The 17,528-nt window shown below is 40.5% G+C and overlaps 1 protein-coding gene across 3 annotated transcripts in view; it reads left to right on the top strand.

Annotated features, from left to right (window-relative positions):
• The first annotated feature begins 1,640 nt into the window (after positions 1 to 1,640).
• Positions 1,641 to 17,528, top strand: part of LOC121541271 (globoside alpha-1,3-N-acetylgalactosaminyltransferase 1-like) — a 32,231-nt gene continuing 16,343 nt past the window's right edge. For 2 of the 3 annotated variants that reach the window (XM_041850258.2, XM_041850256.2), the window contains exons 1-4: positions 1,641 to 1,743; positions 11,635 to 11,689; positions 11,846 to 11,893; positions 12,886 to 12,921. In XM_041850258.2, coding sequence (XP_041706192.2) covers positions 1,734 to 1,743; positions 11,635 to 11,689; positions 11,846 to 11,893; positions 12,886 to 12,921 — 149 coding nt within the window. In that variant the 5' untranslated portion in view covers positions 1,641 to 1,733. The remainder of the gene's footprint in view (positions 1,744 to 11,634; positions 11,690 to 11,845; positions 11,894 to 12,885; positions 12,922 to 17,528) is intronic. The other variant, XM_041850257.2, reaches the window with a different exon arrangement.

The following is a 17,528-nucleotide window of genomic DNA, read 5'->3' as shown; positions in this document are numbered from 1 at the left end:
TTTGTTTATATTTTTGTTCAAATCAATTTTTATTTGCCACATGCGCCAAATACAACAGGTGTAGACCTTAAAGTGAAATGTTTACTTACAAGCCCTTAACCAACAATTCAGTTTTAATAAAAAAGAACAAATTGTTAAGTAAAAAATAGATAAGTAAAAAATGCAAATAGTCCGGGTAGCCATGATTAGCTGTTCAGGAGTCTTATGGCTTGGGGGTAGAAGCTGTTAAGAAGCCTTTTGGACCTTGACATTGCGCTCCGGTACCGCTTGCCATGCGGTTGCAGAGAAAACAGTCAATGACTTGGGTGGCTGGAGTCTTTGACAATTTTTAGGGCCTTCCTCTGACACCGCCTGGTATAGAGGTCCTGGATGGCAGGAGGCTTGGCCCCAGTGATGTACTGGGCCATACGCACTACCCTCTGTAGTGCCTTGCGGTCAGAGGCCGAGCAGTTGCCATACCAGGCGGTGATGCAACCAGTCAGAATGCTCTCGATGGTGCAGCTGTATAACTTGTTGAGGATCTGAGGACCCATGACAAATCTCAGTGTACATATCTACCTCAATTACCTTTTACACCTGCACATCGACTCGGTACTGGTACACCGTGTATATAGCCAAGTTATCCTTACTTATGGTGAATTTATTCCTCTGCATTGTTGGGAAGGGCAGTAAGTAAGAATTGTACTGTCAGTCTACACCTGTTGTTTACAAAGCATGTGACAATTAAAATTTGATTTGATTTATACAGTTAATCAATTAAGGAGAATGACAGAGGCTCAGCTTCTGCTGAGAGATTGTTTTCTGAACTTAATTAGGGCTCTATTCCATCCGCATTTCGAAAGTTCGGCTTTGCAGCGTGATTGAAATTTAAAGGCGACGTTCCTGTTTTTTAGCGGAGACTGCATTCAAAGTAGCCTACATACTGCATATGTCGGCTCAATCGGAAATGACCTTTACATTTCTATTGCGGAATCTGTAACGCTGAAGCATTACAGATTGAATAGAGCCCTACAACTCACAAATAAATTCCTAAGAAGCATTACTCTCTCTGTCTGATATGCGTTTTTGAACACCTGAGTAAGTTCCACGTAACCATGACAACAGCATTTGTTTACCAATATCCCCTCACTTTAAATCAGTTAAATGATTTCTTTTTCCCAGGCCTGAGGCACGTTGATCAGTCACATTCCTGAAGCCCAGGAAACAAATGCGTAGTTTCCTAGTACATATGGAAATTAAAACGTTATATGAATGACTTTTGGAGGGTTACTGTAAAAATGATTGATTTAAATAAATAAAAAATAGACTGATGACAGGCGCATGGGCCCTCAGAGCTCTGGGCTCCCTCGCCTTTACTGTGATTCCTGTGGTTTTCCACGCAGGACCAGCTGGGTTGGTATCAATTCCATATAGAAATTCACAGTCTTAATAGATGACATAGGCTCCATAACGATATTCTACCGTTTTTGCACACTCCCCCTCATGAATTTTAAATTAACCGAATGGTGTGAGGGTTGAGGAATATGGTGGAACCTCCCTCCAGCCATGCTTGCACCAATCCAATGCTTCTAAATGCATAACGGGGCGTGAACAAGTGCACACTTCTGGAGAGAGGGAACCGAGGGAGCTCAATGGAAATATTTATTTGTTATAAGTGACAGGTATAGATAGCTACTGTACCTTATATTATAGAGACAACTGGGACCAGGTGATTCTCAGGAGCATCAGTAAAAATGCTACAAAGTGAGTACAAGTCCTTACATGTAGATATGATAAGTGATATGTTTTAGTAGATAAGTTAGTGAAGAAAAGATGAATGAGTTGGAGTGTTTATGTATCTATTTATTTAGCAGGCGTAGGGTGATACTTTCACCACCCTGTGAAGTTCATCATCATTTATTTAATCTGTAGCCTAATAAACTGCATGGTTTCCCGAGTCATAGTGGGAGGACTTTCTCACTCATCAGTATTCAGGATTCATTCAGGACTATCCATAATCATGGTAGCATCCACATTAATGCATTAGTGTTTATTCTATTCTGATTTACAATAAAAGTGACTCCAAAATGACACAATACACTATTTACCAAAATAATCCGAAACACAACGAAAACAAGCAGCAAATGGATCCAACAAGTTTGTAGAGTCACAAGCTTGATGTAATCATTGCATGCTATGAATATGGGACCAAATACTAAACTTTTGACTACTTTAATACACATGTAGGCCTAAGTGAATTTGTCCCAATACTGTTGGTACCCTAAAATGGGGGCAATATGTACAAAAAGTGCTGTAATTTCTAAACGGTTCACCTGATATCTATGAAAATACCCTCAAATTGTAACCTCATAGTCATTATATCATTTCAAATCGAAAGTGCTGGAGTACAGAGTAGCTAAGCACAACCTATTGTTTAAGACCAACTTTTTTACGCTCAACTGGTGTAACCGGTCCAGGGGGTTAGATGTTTAATGTTGTAAAAATGCTGGAGGACAGAGCCAAAAGACATAGCTACGTCCAACCTAACATTTAAGACCAACTTTTTTACGCTCAACTGGTGTAACCGGTCCAGAGGGTTAGGTGTTTACTGTTGTAAGATTGTATAGCCTTCAGCATATGGCTTGCCATTGAGATACTTGTCTCAGGAAAAAAAAATGAGTGAGGCCTTTTGAGCAGCACTAGCTGGATGTAGTAGGACCTGACCTATTATTGCAGACACTAACCAGGTCTCCATCCAACCTTGTTATGCAACTAAAGCCAAGTCCGATGCAAACAGAACATTTCTCTGTAAACTTTCCAAAATATGCTAGAGAAGGTGGGTTATTTTTGTGTCGGTAAAATGAATTATGCGACATTCAAATGAATTATGCAAGAAATGTCGGTGGAAGTGCTCTTATGCTAAAATATTCAAAAATTAACCATCATATTGAACAGGGGCGCAACTTTCACTGGGGACGGGGGTCATGTCCCCCACATTCTGAAATTGCATTTTTGTCCCCCACTTTTATCACTGCAATGTGATACAAACATTTGGCAATGATGTGCTTTAGGACCATGCTGACGCCTCCGAGCGGTCGGGTAGGCTGTTTGTAGTGTTCAGACTGCTGGATTTAGGACCACACAGACACCACAGAGCGGGCTGACAGGCTGGACCAGCACAGGAGAGTTGAGCATAGTTCAGTGTGTAAGTGTAAAAGCAAGCAGCGCTGAAATTGGCTACTATTTAGTTGATTGATGTAGCTGGCAAGGTAACTACTGTTTAACTTTACAGAAAAAAACTAAACTAGTGTTTATTCGCAGCGCTGAGCTAGTATTGTACTGACATGTAACGTTAGCTAATGTTTCATCCCCTCTCGACTGAGGTGAATGAATTAGCTACGCTAGCTAATAGCTACCACAGGCTCTAGCGATCTGTGGTGGCTATTATTACTATCTAACAGCAGTTGTTTGTATAGAAATGTTTTGTAGCCTTTGTTTTGTCCAAGTTAATAAACTTGGCTAGCTTTCGCCAATTGATGTACCGTTAGACAGAGAGAGCTGGCCAAAGTTGGCTAACGTTAGCTATTCTTTTTGCCTCAATCACACTAGACTTCAATCAAATGATGAAACCATCAGCCAATAGATTGAAGATTGATATTCTGAAATTTTTTCAGTGCAATGTGAGTTTTTATTAGTCAGTAAGGCTATGTAATGTTATTGATCTGTCAGTTTCCCTAGCTAATTCCCTTTTCACACTGAAATAGTAATAAACAGCTCTAATGTTAAAGGCTTCACTGTCATGGTGCACAGTAGAGGTCCGCTGCAGGACCAATTTCTTCATCCTGCTTTCACCCACAGCTTTTCATACCGAACTCTGCCCGCACACGCTGGCTTTCTGTCTGAGGCCTTGATCACACCGACAGCGTCATTGCATTTTGGTACACCAGAAGTACATTCATTTCCAATGGAAGCTGCGTTTGCCTTGCGGCATTGCTTTGCAGAGGCATTTGCAGTGTGTTCTTTGTGGTGCATACGATGGATTTATCGAACGTATGTGTCAAACTGTATGTGTAGACGGCTTGACAGAAATGGTAGCAGAAGGTAAATGTTGAAGTTTTGTTGCACACACATCCTGATGATTCTGCGTACTATTTTGCCCAAGGACTGTGACGAGTACTGAGTATACGAAGAGGCAGGACGCAGATGCGGGAATTAACAAGGTCAAGGTTTACGTAACAATGACAAAGCTAGAGTAAATGACATGGAGCTAAACAATCACACACAACATCTTCCAGAACAGTCCAGGGCTAAATAGGGGTGGTGATGAGATGATGAGGTGCAGGTGCGCTGGAGATGATTAGGGTGCGTTGGGTTTCCATTCCGGTGTTGCAGAGGTGGTGCGCTCAGACCGGTGGCTCCGTAGACCAGCGAATCAGAGCGCCGGAGGGGAGCAACGGGAGGAGACGTGGCAAGGACACTATCGGTGTGATCAAGGTGTGACTCCCACCCACTACCGCAAGAACTGGTCCCAAACCCAACCGCAGTTCTACAATGTTATTTTAGGTGTATGTGACGCAACTCACTTGCCAGCCATGCTCCCAGCAAGTTTGCGCCCTATAGGCAATATCAAATGCGCAAAAATAGCTTAAGAAATAGTTTAAATGTCACGAGTTACAAAGCCAGAACCCAGAAGCAGACCAGGACAAGGTAAGTTGAAACGAAGGTGAGTGTTTATTTACAAAGTCAAGAGTGATGCTGAATAATCCAGGGAACAGAGCGGGCGGCGTTGATTAGTTGTTGGGGGTGCAGTGGTTGATCCAATCATGGCTCGGCAGCCGCCGACCATCAGGCAGAGGTTGGATGAAGGTTCCGGACGAGTGACTGCAGATGGAACAAAACAGAGGTAAGTAAACAACAAACCAACAAGGTGCAAAACAACAAAACTAACGCTAGAAGCTCTAAGACTGATACTCTGGTAAACCTACTGTTCATGGCTAACGATCCGGCAGGGAATGGATGTTAGGCCAGAGCCTAAGAAGGGTGATGATCAGGACCAGGTGTGCAGATTGCTGATGGGATGCAGGTGCGGAAATCAAGAGAGCTCCCCGGAGCGTTCCAGAACCCTCGGGAAACTGGAGATCACGAGCAGAAAAACTAGTCCACAGACAGGACCCGACTCAGACTGCCGGGATCGTTACATTAAATGAGCAAAGATTCTGTATTACTGGGCTATATCAGCCAATATGCTAGATGTAGTTTGAAGAGAGCAGAGTATGAGAGACTTGCACTTTCTCTATGTTTATAGCCTACCTTTTAGGAGTGGGAGGATTTTCAGACGGAGAAATATGGCTGATCAATATTTAGGCCTATTTCTAGGCAACCATTCAACTATTTAGGAAGGACATTTTCTTGGAAAAATAACATTCCCATGCTTCTCCGCTCATGCATAGGCTATAGCCTACTCTATTTAATTGAGACCACACGCCCACCTGATCTGGCACGTATTTCTACTGATCTTGAAGCAGCAAGAATGATGACAGCGACACTTGCTACATTTTGCATAGACCTATAGAATATAGCCTATCTTTTAGTAGGACGATTTGCAGGCAGAGACAAAAATAAATGGGTAATCAGTACTTATTGAAAATGAAAAGGCGCAATGCTCGCTCACCGTAGTAGCCGAACCGATGTGCGCGTTGTGCCTTTTCCTTTTCATTTATGCTTACAACTAGGAGGTGTAGACTACTGAAGTTGAAGTAGCGAATTCTGAGTGTGGGAATAATGCAACAAACTGGCGATTTTAGCATGTACATCTTGGTGGGGCAAAACCCCCATTAAATTTTTTTGATGCATGCCAGCAAAGCCACTACACAACACAACACTAAACAATATATTAATTGCACTATAGCATTGACAAACGGTGCCCACAAACTGTTAGGGCCTACATAATGCTGTCCCAATAGCAGAGCTTTCTTTTCAGCACCATGGAGTGAATCCTTACCAATGCTACACCTGGCTATCAGCGGAGCCTTCTCTGGCAGCGAAACAGTTAATTCAGCCTCATTTACTGCCTTAAAAAAAACATAGCTGATATGGCTGACTTGCTTAAACAAATGTGGTTTCTACTGACAATTGATATGTACAAACTATGTCAAAAGGAGATGACCAGCAGATAAGAGGCAATCTGTAATTTCGATTAAGATATTAATGAGCGAGCTAGGACGGACGTAGTCAATATAACTATTTGTTCAGCACTTTTGAAATGTACAGCGACAGAATTCAGAACATGGGCCTTTCTTACAGTATTCTCTCTGTACACCAAGTCAGAACCGTAGGATAAATAAAGGGGGCATATAAGCAGACAATAAAAGCGCTTACAATATTCAATGATTACATTTCTTTAAAACAGGCTATAGGCGCTCCACCAAGTCAGAACAGTAGTCAAAGTTATGAGGGGGAAAGGGACCAAACAATTAGGGCACATGGGCTACTATGTGCCCTAACAGCTCACTACACAACATACACTTAGTATTACTTTCTTAGCTACGGTATACATATCTCCATGGCATATTACATAATTTATGCTGCAGCATACAATACATTTTTGGACTCACCTTGTTGTGCCGTGCTCACTTGAACAGGAAGGTGGCACGGTCCTTCGTGCTCAATTTTTGTCATCAAACTTTGTCATCAAAGTGTGGCATTCTCTGGATTTACGGTGCTTTCAAGAACTAGGAACTTGGAAAAAACAAGGTAGAATCATGACGTCAGTGATCTTCAGGCCGGAGCTCTAGAAAGAGGCCCTAGTTCCCGACTTGGATGACCGTTCAAAACATATTTTCCCTGTCGGAGCTTGTTTTTTCAGAGTTCCCGGTAGTCTTGAACTCACTGAAGTCTGACATTTCCGAGATCCAAGGTGTTTTGAATGCGGCAGAAGTCATGCTGAATTGACAGCATGGCCAATGTATTCAACCTTATGGCCCATGGTGTTGAATGTTTATCATTTTAAGCTTGGAAAAGAGACCCTTAAACCCAGACTTGGACCACACACCCACTCCACTGAATAGCAGGCTAGTGATTGCTTTGCAACACTTGCAGTTAGCCACTGATTCCTTCCAAACCACGCATTGTTGAATTTCCAACTTTTTATCTTTAATTTCTCTTCATATGAGAAGGATTGAAAAGGATTTGCCAGTAGATTGTCGACTTGTTTCATGACGATGATGACTGCTTGTCTAGCTTACTAGCTAAGATTTTGAAAGTATGATGTTGACATGATCAGTCCAATCACAGCTACTTCATTGTATCTGTAGCCAATGACCTTGAGCCTTCTTGGCACTTCTAATGTAACTCTATGGCAGCACCCAAGGGGCTTGCATTTTCTAGCTCTCCCCCTAGCTTTTGTGTTGACGTAGTGTCCCCATGAGTAATAGAACACTGAGCCAATCACGGCGCAACTAAAGAACATTACCAACCCCTACGCTCCGTATTTTCCGCTGGCTGCTCCACCACCACAGAAAGCACTGAGCTAGGCTGAAACACCTGCATTTTGGAGCTGCCTTACTTAAGAAAGCAAAAAAGAGACCATGTTTGTATGCGGCTTTATTAACTCAATGATTATTATTTTTACATTGTTTACACTGATATGTGACACGTATTAATGCCAAAATAACATGCAAAACAGGCAACAAAACTAAAAAAGATATTATTATAATAATAATAATATATAATAATAATAATAATATGCCATTTAGCAGACGCTTTTATCCAAAGCGACTTACAGTCATGCGTGCATACATTTTTGTGTATGGGTGGTCCCGGGGATCGAACCCACTACCTTGGCGTTACAAGCGCCGGGCTCTACCAGTTGAGCTACAGAGGACCACAATATATATATATATATTTTTTTTGCTAAATGCTGAATGACGGGTCGCCACTGATTTCATTCCATTTATGAGTTTTGTCAATTTATTCATCGTCTTTTGTTTGAAACGCTCCTGTCAATGTTGAGTAAGGACGTGCACCTGATTACGCATATCTGACTGACTGCCTTGATTCAGTCTTATGTAGCAAAATTTGAAATTGTGTTTTTTACATTGGATAATAGCAGAGACACAGAGCTACAAAATGGTATATCATACACTGCATTTGAGGAACAATGGGAAAGTAATTCTGCTTTGAAAGTTGATAAACTTGTAATATCACTTTTTAGAAAATGGCCTTTGAATGTTTTGGTACACCTACTGGAGAGCTCTTCTTTGTCTACATCCATTCAGCATCGTTCACACCCTCTTAACCTTTAGCCCCACCCATCTCGTTTCGCTCTCGGATCGTTCAGAGCGCACACTGGATGCTCTGGCTGATGAGTAGGGTTGATCCGAGCGTTCTGACCTCACAACGGCAGTCAAACACCCAAGCTAACTGGTTAACACAAATGAGAGAACACCCCAATGACCATTTTACTCACCCTAGCAAAGCTGGTTAGGCTGTTTTCATATTATCCAGAGTGTTGGTGACTGTAACTGTGCTGCTGGCAACAATTTTAATTATTCTTTTTTTGCCGACATTTACTGACAGCGGCCATATTCAACGGGTGTTGAGCGTTCGTAAATTAATCAGTTATTCTGCGCTCTGGCATACTCAGACTGAATTTACGAATGCACCTGAAATGGTTACTTGCATAGTGGAGTCTTGTTAAGACAATTAACCATAATCCCAACTCATGACGTTACTACCCTGCATGAATCTGCAGGTAGCTAACCAACCAGGTTCAATGTTAGCTAGCTAACATTAGGCTATAACTAGCAAAGCAAATGGCTCTGAGATACGAATAATAAGATCATACACGTAACATTAGCTAGTGAGCCAGCCAGCTAACGTTAGCTAGCTAACAGTACACTTTAACTTGAAATGAAAACACTTTCTGTTAAAATTAGAAACGTGTAATATCTGGAAATGTAGATACATTTTAAAAAAAGCTGCGTTACACAGTATTACCTACACATACTGACCAGCTCAAATAGACGTGCTATATGTCAGACCAATCTGAACTCATCTCTCGGCAAGTCCAGCCTACTCATTATCTCAGCCAATGATGGCTAGCGGGAAGGTTGCTGTCTTTTTTTGTGGCTAAACCAACTAGGCTTGTAATTTAACAATTGTATTCGTATTTACAGATGGCATACAAGTTTGTTTAATAAGGCACATGAAAGTTCACATGTTCAAGAAGGCATTACTGCCAAAAATGCATTTTGATCAAAAACAAAAGCTTAAATTCAAATGGCTCTCCTATGAAGTATTGACCCGCGACATACGCCTTGTTTTCTGAAACGAGTCACATATAGAAGTAGGACTAGTCTACCTGGCCTGCATGCAAATGTAGGCCTATAAATGTGCCCATTTGGGGATGTCTGTTAGTATTTCTGATTGTCTTAACTCACCATCACTGATGAGATGTGGAACTTTTCAAAGTAATTTTTCTTCTCCTCAAACAGCAAGTAAACAAAGTCTGTTTTTAGAATCAATTGAGAATGACAACAGTTCTTCAATGTATTTGAACAATATTTCCAGTGCTCTCCCTTTCAAAAACCACTTGGCATGAAAGGGAAAAATGTATTGCTCTGATCCAGTGGAAACGTCATAAAATACCTGATTACTTCTCATCCCTTGCACAAATAGCCTACAGCTGTGTCTGTCCCGAGCTCACTGGCTCGGAAACTCTGAGGGCCCAGAATATTTTATACAATGTTTCAAGTTTGTTCGTGCAAGTTTTGGGGCGACCAGTTGATAATTGATACGTTTCAAGACCGTTGCAGACAGGCCATGCATAGCCAATGTGAATTAATATATTTATTTTTATCAGGATATTTTCTACCTGCAGGCTGCAATGTTGTTGTGTTGTCTTTATGTAGGTTATTATTACATAGTTGGAAATGGCAATAAAAGTTACCTGTAGATTTGTATAATTTTCATTTAGACAGAATGTAGATTAACCACAGACAATGATTGAGATAATTAAACTGTTCCACGAAAATGTGCAAATGAAAATCATAACTGGCATGCAGATTGGTAGAAATGGTAAGATAAATTGGTTCGTAGGGTGTGTCTATATAGGCCTATGAAAAAATAGACATTTCGATTGGTCGAAAGAAAAGACTACTCTTGTTGGACCAAGATTTTTGTTGTTGTTGGAGACAGCCCTAGTAGAAATGCAGGAAATTAGCTTTAGATGCCCCAAAGAATTCCGAGAGAGGACCACCTGCCAGGTTATGTCCTCCCCACTTCTAAAACCAAAGTTGCACCACTGATATTGGAGTCACGTGATGACATGTTGTGTGGTACTCCCACTACGATTTGTCTGGAAAGCATGCAGTTTATTAGGATGCAGATTAAATACATTATAATGAACTTCACAGGTGGTGAAAGTGCAAGGTGATGAGCTTGATGCGCTTTTCCAATAAATATACTGTAGAGGGTCTTATTCTGGTGACATGATCATCGACGCTCTTCCGCCATTTGACAAATACAAAATAAAATACAAATAATCTTGCTCTTTTGTCCATAATAGTCTCATCATGTAGGCTATACATGAGCTCTAGCCAACAGCGCGCAATCTATGAGATTATTATGGACAAAAGAGCGAGATTTTTTGTATTTGGCACACATTTTTTGTGAGAAATAACGCAACATTTATTTATTTTTTTGTCAAATGGGGGCGATGATCATGTCACCAGAATAAGACCCTCTTTATTTATTGGAAAGGAGCATCAAGCTCATCACCTTGCACTTTCAACATTAGTAGTGATGAAAATGCTATGGAAACCCATTTCACTTATATTTTTTATTGGGTACATGTCTCGCATACTCCCACTCCCCCCCACTCTGGCGTTTGACGTCGCCGGTCTACTAACCACCGGCCTTGGCAACCAATCATTATGCACACCTAGACTTCATCATCACCCTGATTACTCTCCCTTTATTTAGCCCTCTGTAGCCTAAGTCATCAGGAAGTATTGTTTTTTTTTCATGTTCAGTACTCATCTCCTGTCTTGTTTATCTTCATGTTTATTATTAAACTCACCTTCTGTACCTGCTTCCTGACTCCCAGCGTATACATTACAGTACGTGGGAATTTAACCGCAAAAATGATTATTATGTGCACTACGTCATCATGCACAGCCTTTTATCAGCAACAAGTCAATTTGATGGAAAGACATCTCTGGTGGGAAAATGTGCACATTGTTTTTATGCAGATTTGAAAATATTCACATGAAATTCTGTAGCCAATTGGATGGAACCTAGTGTGCGGGCATGGGGTGAAAGTGACATTTTGGGCCAAAATAAAAAGTTACTTGGTTATTTATTTTAGATCAAAAAAAGCTGTTGAGATGAGATCTATTCGGTGCCTGCACTCATTGAAATAATTCAAATATTAGGAAAATCCTGAACACCTACTAAGGCTATCAATCAATGTTGTTTTTACTCTCCTGCTCCTGATTTACTCACCTGTGTGTGTCTGTCTGCATTAAATGGTATTATATTGTATTGCATTATAATTATATCACTATATAGTTACAGTACTTCTTATTTAGCAGAAACTATTTTTCCTTCGACTCATATTGTTGGTTGTTAATGCCTTTATCATTTTCTTTCCAGAACGTGAACACTGCCTACTTGCTTTAATAATGGCTGGGGGGACGGTTCTCTGCTGGTAATGACATTTGAGAAGCTGTAGCCTCCAGTTTAACTTTTGAGTTTTTATTGTCATAATTTTTGTTATCATCATTATTGTTGTTGTTGTTGTTGTTGTTGTTGTTGTTGTTGTTGTTATAGATTGTTCTATTGTTTTATTCTCCTGTCATCATAGGCTTGTCTTCTTATGCTGTTCATCTGACCATCCATCTGTCTCTGTCAAGTAAGAAAACATGTATTGCAATGCTGGTTGAAAGCTGTGCTGTAAGGTGTGGCTAAAGCTCTACGAATTTGTTGGATGCATTTGCTGTTTGTTTCAGTTGTGTTTCAGATTATTTCGTGCCCAATAGAAATGAATGGTAAATAATGTGTTGTGTCATTTTGGAGTCACTGTTATTGTAAATAAGAGTAGAATTGGTTTCTAAACACTTCTACATTAATGTGGATGCTACCAGCAAATGCATCCAACAAATTTGTAGAGTCACAAGCTTGATGTAATCATTGCAGGTTATGAATATGGGACCAAATACGTAACTTTCTACTGCTTTAATACACATCTAAGTGAATTGGACCCAATATTTTTGGTCCACTAAAATGGGGGGACTATGTACAAAAAGTGCTGTAATCTCTAAACGGTTCACCCGATATGGATGGAAATACCCTCAAATTAAAGCTGACAGTCTGCACTGTAACCTCATAGTCATTGTTTGATTTCAAATCCAAAGTTTCGAAGTATAGAGCCAAGAGCCGAAAAAATGCTTAACTTTCCCAATAATTACAGAGGTACTGTAAACCCAGTAGATAATACCAGGATTACTGAACTATGTACTGGAATACTCCACTCTGCCTCTGAGGTGTGTTTACCTGGACAGGTGCTTAAACAGAATAATCTCTGTTACATAAAATGTTTACATTTTGCAGACGCTCTTATCCAGAGCAACTTACAGTAGTGAGTGTATACATTCTCATAATTTTTGTTCCCGTCCCCCATGGGAATCAAACCCACAACCCTGGCTTGCAAGCACCATATCCTATCAACTGAGCCACACTCTCTCTCTCCTTTCTCTGCTTGCTTGCTGGCTGGCTTGGCTGGCTTGGCTGGCTTGGCTGGCTTGGCTGGCTTGGCTGGCTGGCACAAACAAACAGACTGGTACTATTATGTCAGAGTGCCAGTCTGCTTCTGCAAAAAGTAAACGTGCTCCCCGTGTTTTTCAGATTACAGAGCAAGCAAGCCAAGCTTATGGAACCAGTGTAAGTGGCAGCGAAGGCAGACGACAGCATTACAATAGAGCTGTATTCTATTGTTTGAATTCTATATTAAATTATACCATTATGGTAAACACTATGAAGTACAGTAAATACTTACTTTATAACGTACTTCGTAATGCCTTTTCATGAAGTGTTACCACATACTCATATTGTTATTATTCAGCCAGCTTTAGCTCTTGAACGATTTAAACTATAAACACGAATACTTTAAAACAAGCTAGCAAGCACACACATTTTCTTCAGGAAATGTACTTTTCTACTATTGTGATTAATATCCCTGCACAAAAGATTCTGGATGTGTCACGAACGTTGACAGACGGGTCAGACCAAGGTGCAGCGTGGTATGCGTACATGTTTATTCACCCAAATAAACATACAAACAAAACAAGAAACAACGTAACGTGAAGTCCTCCGGCTATACACATACAAGCCTATACAGGAACAAGATCCCACAACTAAGGTAGGCAAACAGGCTACCAAAGTATGATCCCCAATCAGAGACAACGAGCGACAGCTGCCTCTGATTGGGAATCACACCCGGCCAAACCTAGAAATACACATCTAGATCCTAAACATAGAAATTCTAACATAGATCCTCACGCCCTGACCAAACCAACTAAAGACAACCGGCCTCTCAAGGCCAGGGCGTGACAGGACGCTACTCCTCTTGAACTGTTTAAGCTATCAACACCAAACTAACGTTGACAGTGTGCAGACTGACTCAACTTTTTGATAGTACGCAAACGTTTAACATTTATTTAAAAGCTCCATAGACTTCAAAGGCAACATTTGGATGTGCCACTGCTCTGTAAGCGTTTAAGCTACAAACACCAAATATTGAAATGTGCAGACTGACTCAACTTAGATTGCTATAACACAGCTTTGTCCTACCATTCATACACACTATCAAGCTTGTTATATCCCCATTCATTTAAATGGCAGAATGCAGGCTTCAACCTTCTTAACTGAAATCACTCCCACAGAACTTTCGGAATGTTCAAACTAATATATTTTCAGAGCTTAAAAAACCACGATATGGCTTATAGTGCTATAGTACTCACTCTAGCCTACTATACCAGCCCACTATAATAACTCCAAACCTGGAAACCACCCCAAAGTAATTCACTTCAACTAACCCATAGCCTCTGACAACCCTGTTACTACAATTACTACTGCAGTCACTACCACTACTACTACCATTTCACAACCATAAATACTTCAAGACCAGAAACACACATTTTCTTCATTAAATATAGTGTTTGCTAAGAGAAAGGATAAAATAGTATTGTGATATACCTTGCTTATCTAATTATATTGGTTCCTACTACTAGTTATTAATGTGTTTACTACGCAGTAAAACAAAATAATTTGTCAGATTACAGTAGTGTTCTGTCTGAATTATCACTAAGTTTTACTTTATCATATCCAGTAAGATGGTCATGCGTTCTCCATACCTGGCATAGAGGGTGTTCTTGAAAAAGAAAAGGAAAGCCGCACACTCTAGGAGCTCAGATGCAATAATTTAATATCCTAATAACCAACGTTTCGACAGACAAGCTGTCTTCATCAGGGTATAATGACAAACACTGCGGGTCACTAGTTTATATAGTGTCAAAGGACACACACAGGTGTCTGTAATCATGGCCGGGTTGTGGCCTAATAGCATGGGTTAATTCACAGATAAACAGAACATACAAAAACATGGATAGCATACGATCATAGATACAACTTGGCTACATAGGCCCACAAACATTTACAATAAATAGCAAAATCACAATAATCACAAGAATGGCTTCAAATCAAAGTCTACGTTTTAAATTATTTCACAAATACACAACAACACACACTAATCTAAAAGTAAAAGAATGGAATGAAGAAATATATATATATATATATATATATTAGAATGAGCAATGTCTGAGTCCGGAGTATGTATACACTACCGTTCAAAAGTTTGGGGTCACTTAGAAACGTCCTTGTTTTCCATGAAAACATTAATGACATGAGTGTGAATAGGAAATATAGCAAAATGCATAGGAAATGTAGTCGTTGACAAGGTTAGAAATAATGATTTTTAATAGAAATAATAATTGTGTCCTTCAAACTTTGCTTTCTTCAATGAATCCTCCATTTGCAGCAATTACAGCCTTCCAGAACTTTGGCATTCTAGTTGTCAATTTGTTGAGGTAATCTGAAGAGATTTCACCCCATGCTTCCTGAAGCACCTCCCACAAGTTGGATTGGCTTGATGGGCACTTCTTACGTACCATACGGTCAAGCTGCACCCACAACAGCTCAATAGGGTTGAGATCCGGCGACTGTGCTGGCCACTCCATTATAGACAGAATACCAGCTGACTGCTTCTTCCCTAAATAGTTATTGCATAGTTTGGAGCTGTGCTTTGGGTCATTGTCCTGTTGTAGGAGGAAATTGGCTCCAATCAAGCGCCATCCACAGGGTATGGCATGGTGTTGCAAAATGGAGTGATTGCCTTCCTTCTTCAAGATCCCTTTTACCCTGTACAAATCACCCACTTTACCACCACCAAAGCACCCCCAGACCAACACATTGCCTCCACCATGCTTGACAGATGGCATCAAGCACTCCTCCAGCATCTTTTCATTTGGTCTGCATCTGACAAATGTTTTTTTGTGTGATTCGAACACCTCAAACTTCAATTAATCTGCCCATAACACTTTTTTCCAATCTTCCTCTGTCCAGTGTCTGTGTTCTTTTGCCCATCTGAATCTTTTATTGTTATTGGCCAGTCTGAGATATGGCTTTTTCTTTGCAACTCTGCCTAGAAGGTCAGCATTCCGGAGTCGCCTCTTCACTGTTGACGTTGAGACTGGTGTTTTGCGGGTACTATTTAATGAAGCTACCAGTTGACAACCTGTGAGGCGTCTGTTTCTCAAACTAGACACTCTAATGTATTTGTCCTCTTGCTCAGTTGTGCACCAGGACCTCCCACTCCTCTTTCTATTCTGGTTAGAGCCAGTTTGCGCTGTTCTGTGAAGGGAGTAGTACACAGCGTTGTACGAGATCTTCAGTTTCCTGGCAATTTATCGCATGGATTAGCTTTAATTTCTCAGAACAAGAATAGACTGACGAGTTTCAGAAGAAAGTTCTTTGGTTCTGGCCATTTTGAGCCTGTAATCGAACCCACAATTGCTGATGCTCCAGATACTCAACTAGTCTCAAGAAGGCCAGTTTTATTGCTTCTTTAATCAGCACAACCGTTTTCAGCTGCGCTAACATAATTGCAAAAGGGTTTTCTAATGATCAATTAGCCTTTTAAAATGATAAACTTGGATTAGCAAACACGATGTGCCATTGGAACACAGGACTGATGGTTGCTGATAATGGGCCTCTGAACGCCTATGTAGATATTCCATTAAAAATCAGCCGTGTTCCGGCTACAACAGCCATTTACAACATTAACAATGTCTACACTGTATTTCTGATCAATTTGATGTTATTTTAATGGAAAACAAGGACATTTCTAAGTGACCCCAAACTTTTGAACGGTAGTGTATGTATATATATATATATATATATATATATATATAACAGTTGAAGTCGGAAGTTTACATACACCTTAGCCAAATACATTTAAACTCAGTTTTTCACAATTCCTGACATGTAATCCTAGAAACAATTCCCTGTCTTAGGTCAGTTAGGATCACCACTTTATTTTAAGAACGTGAAATGTCAGAATAATAGTGGACAGAGATATATTTCAGCTTTTGTTTATTTCATCACATTCCCAGTGGGGTGAATTTGTATTTGGTAGCATTGCCTTTAAATGGTTAACGTGGGTCAAACATTTTGGGTAGCCTTCCACAAGCTTCCCACAATAAGTTGGGTGAATTTTGGCCCATTCCTCCTGACAGAGCTGGTGTAACTGAGTCAGGTTTGTAGGCATCCTTGCTCGCACACGCTTTTTCAGTTCTGCCCACAAATGTTCTATAGGATTGAGGTCAGGGCTTTGTGATGGCCACTCCAATACCTTGACTTTGTTGTCCTTAAGCCATTTTGCTACAACTTTGGAAGTATGCATTGGGTCATTGTCCATTTGGAAGACCCATTTGCGACCAAGCTTTAACTTCTTGACTGATGTCTTGAGATGTTGCTTCAATATATCCACATAATTTTCCTTCCTCATGATGCCATCTATTTTGTGAAGTGCACCAGTCCCTCCTGCAGCAAAGCACCCCCACAGCATGATGCTGCCACCTCCGTGCTTCACGGTTGGGATGGTGTTCTTCGGCTTGCAAGCCGCCCCCTTTTTCCTCCAAACATAACAATGGTCATTATGGCCAAACAGTTCTATGTTTGTTTCATCAGACCAGAGGACATTTCTCCAAAAAGTACGATCTTTGTCCCCATGTGCAGTTGCAAACCGTAGTCTTGCTTTTTAATGGCGTTTTTGGAGTAGTGGCTTCTTCCTTGCTGAGCGGCCTTTCAGGTTATGTCGATATAGGACTCGTTTTACTGTGGATATATATACTTTTGTACCTATTCCCTCCAGCATCTTCACAAGGTCCTTTGCTATTGTTCTGGGATTGATTTGCACTTTTCGCACCAAA

Source organism: Coregonus clupeaformis, chromosome 27 (genome assembly GCF_020615455.1).
Source record: "Coregonus clupeaformis isolate EN_2021a chromosome 27, ASM2061545v1, whole genome shotgun sequence".
In the NCBI taxonomy this organism is placed as follows: domain Eukaryota; kingdom Metazoa; phylum Chordata; class Actinopteri; order Salmoniformes; family Salmonidae; genus Coregonus; species Coregonus clupeaformis.
Note: the sequence above shows the minus strand (reverse complement) of the source record. Positions and strands in the feature narration are given on the sequence as shown.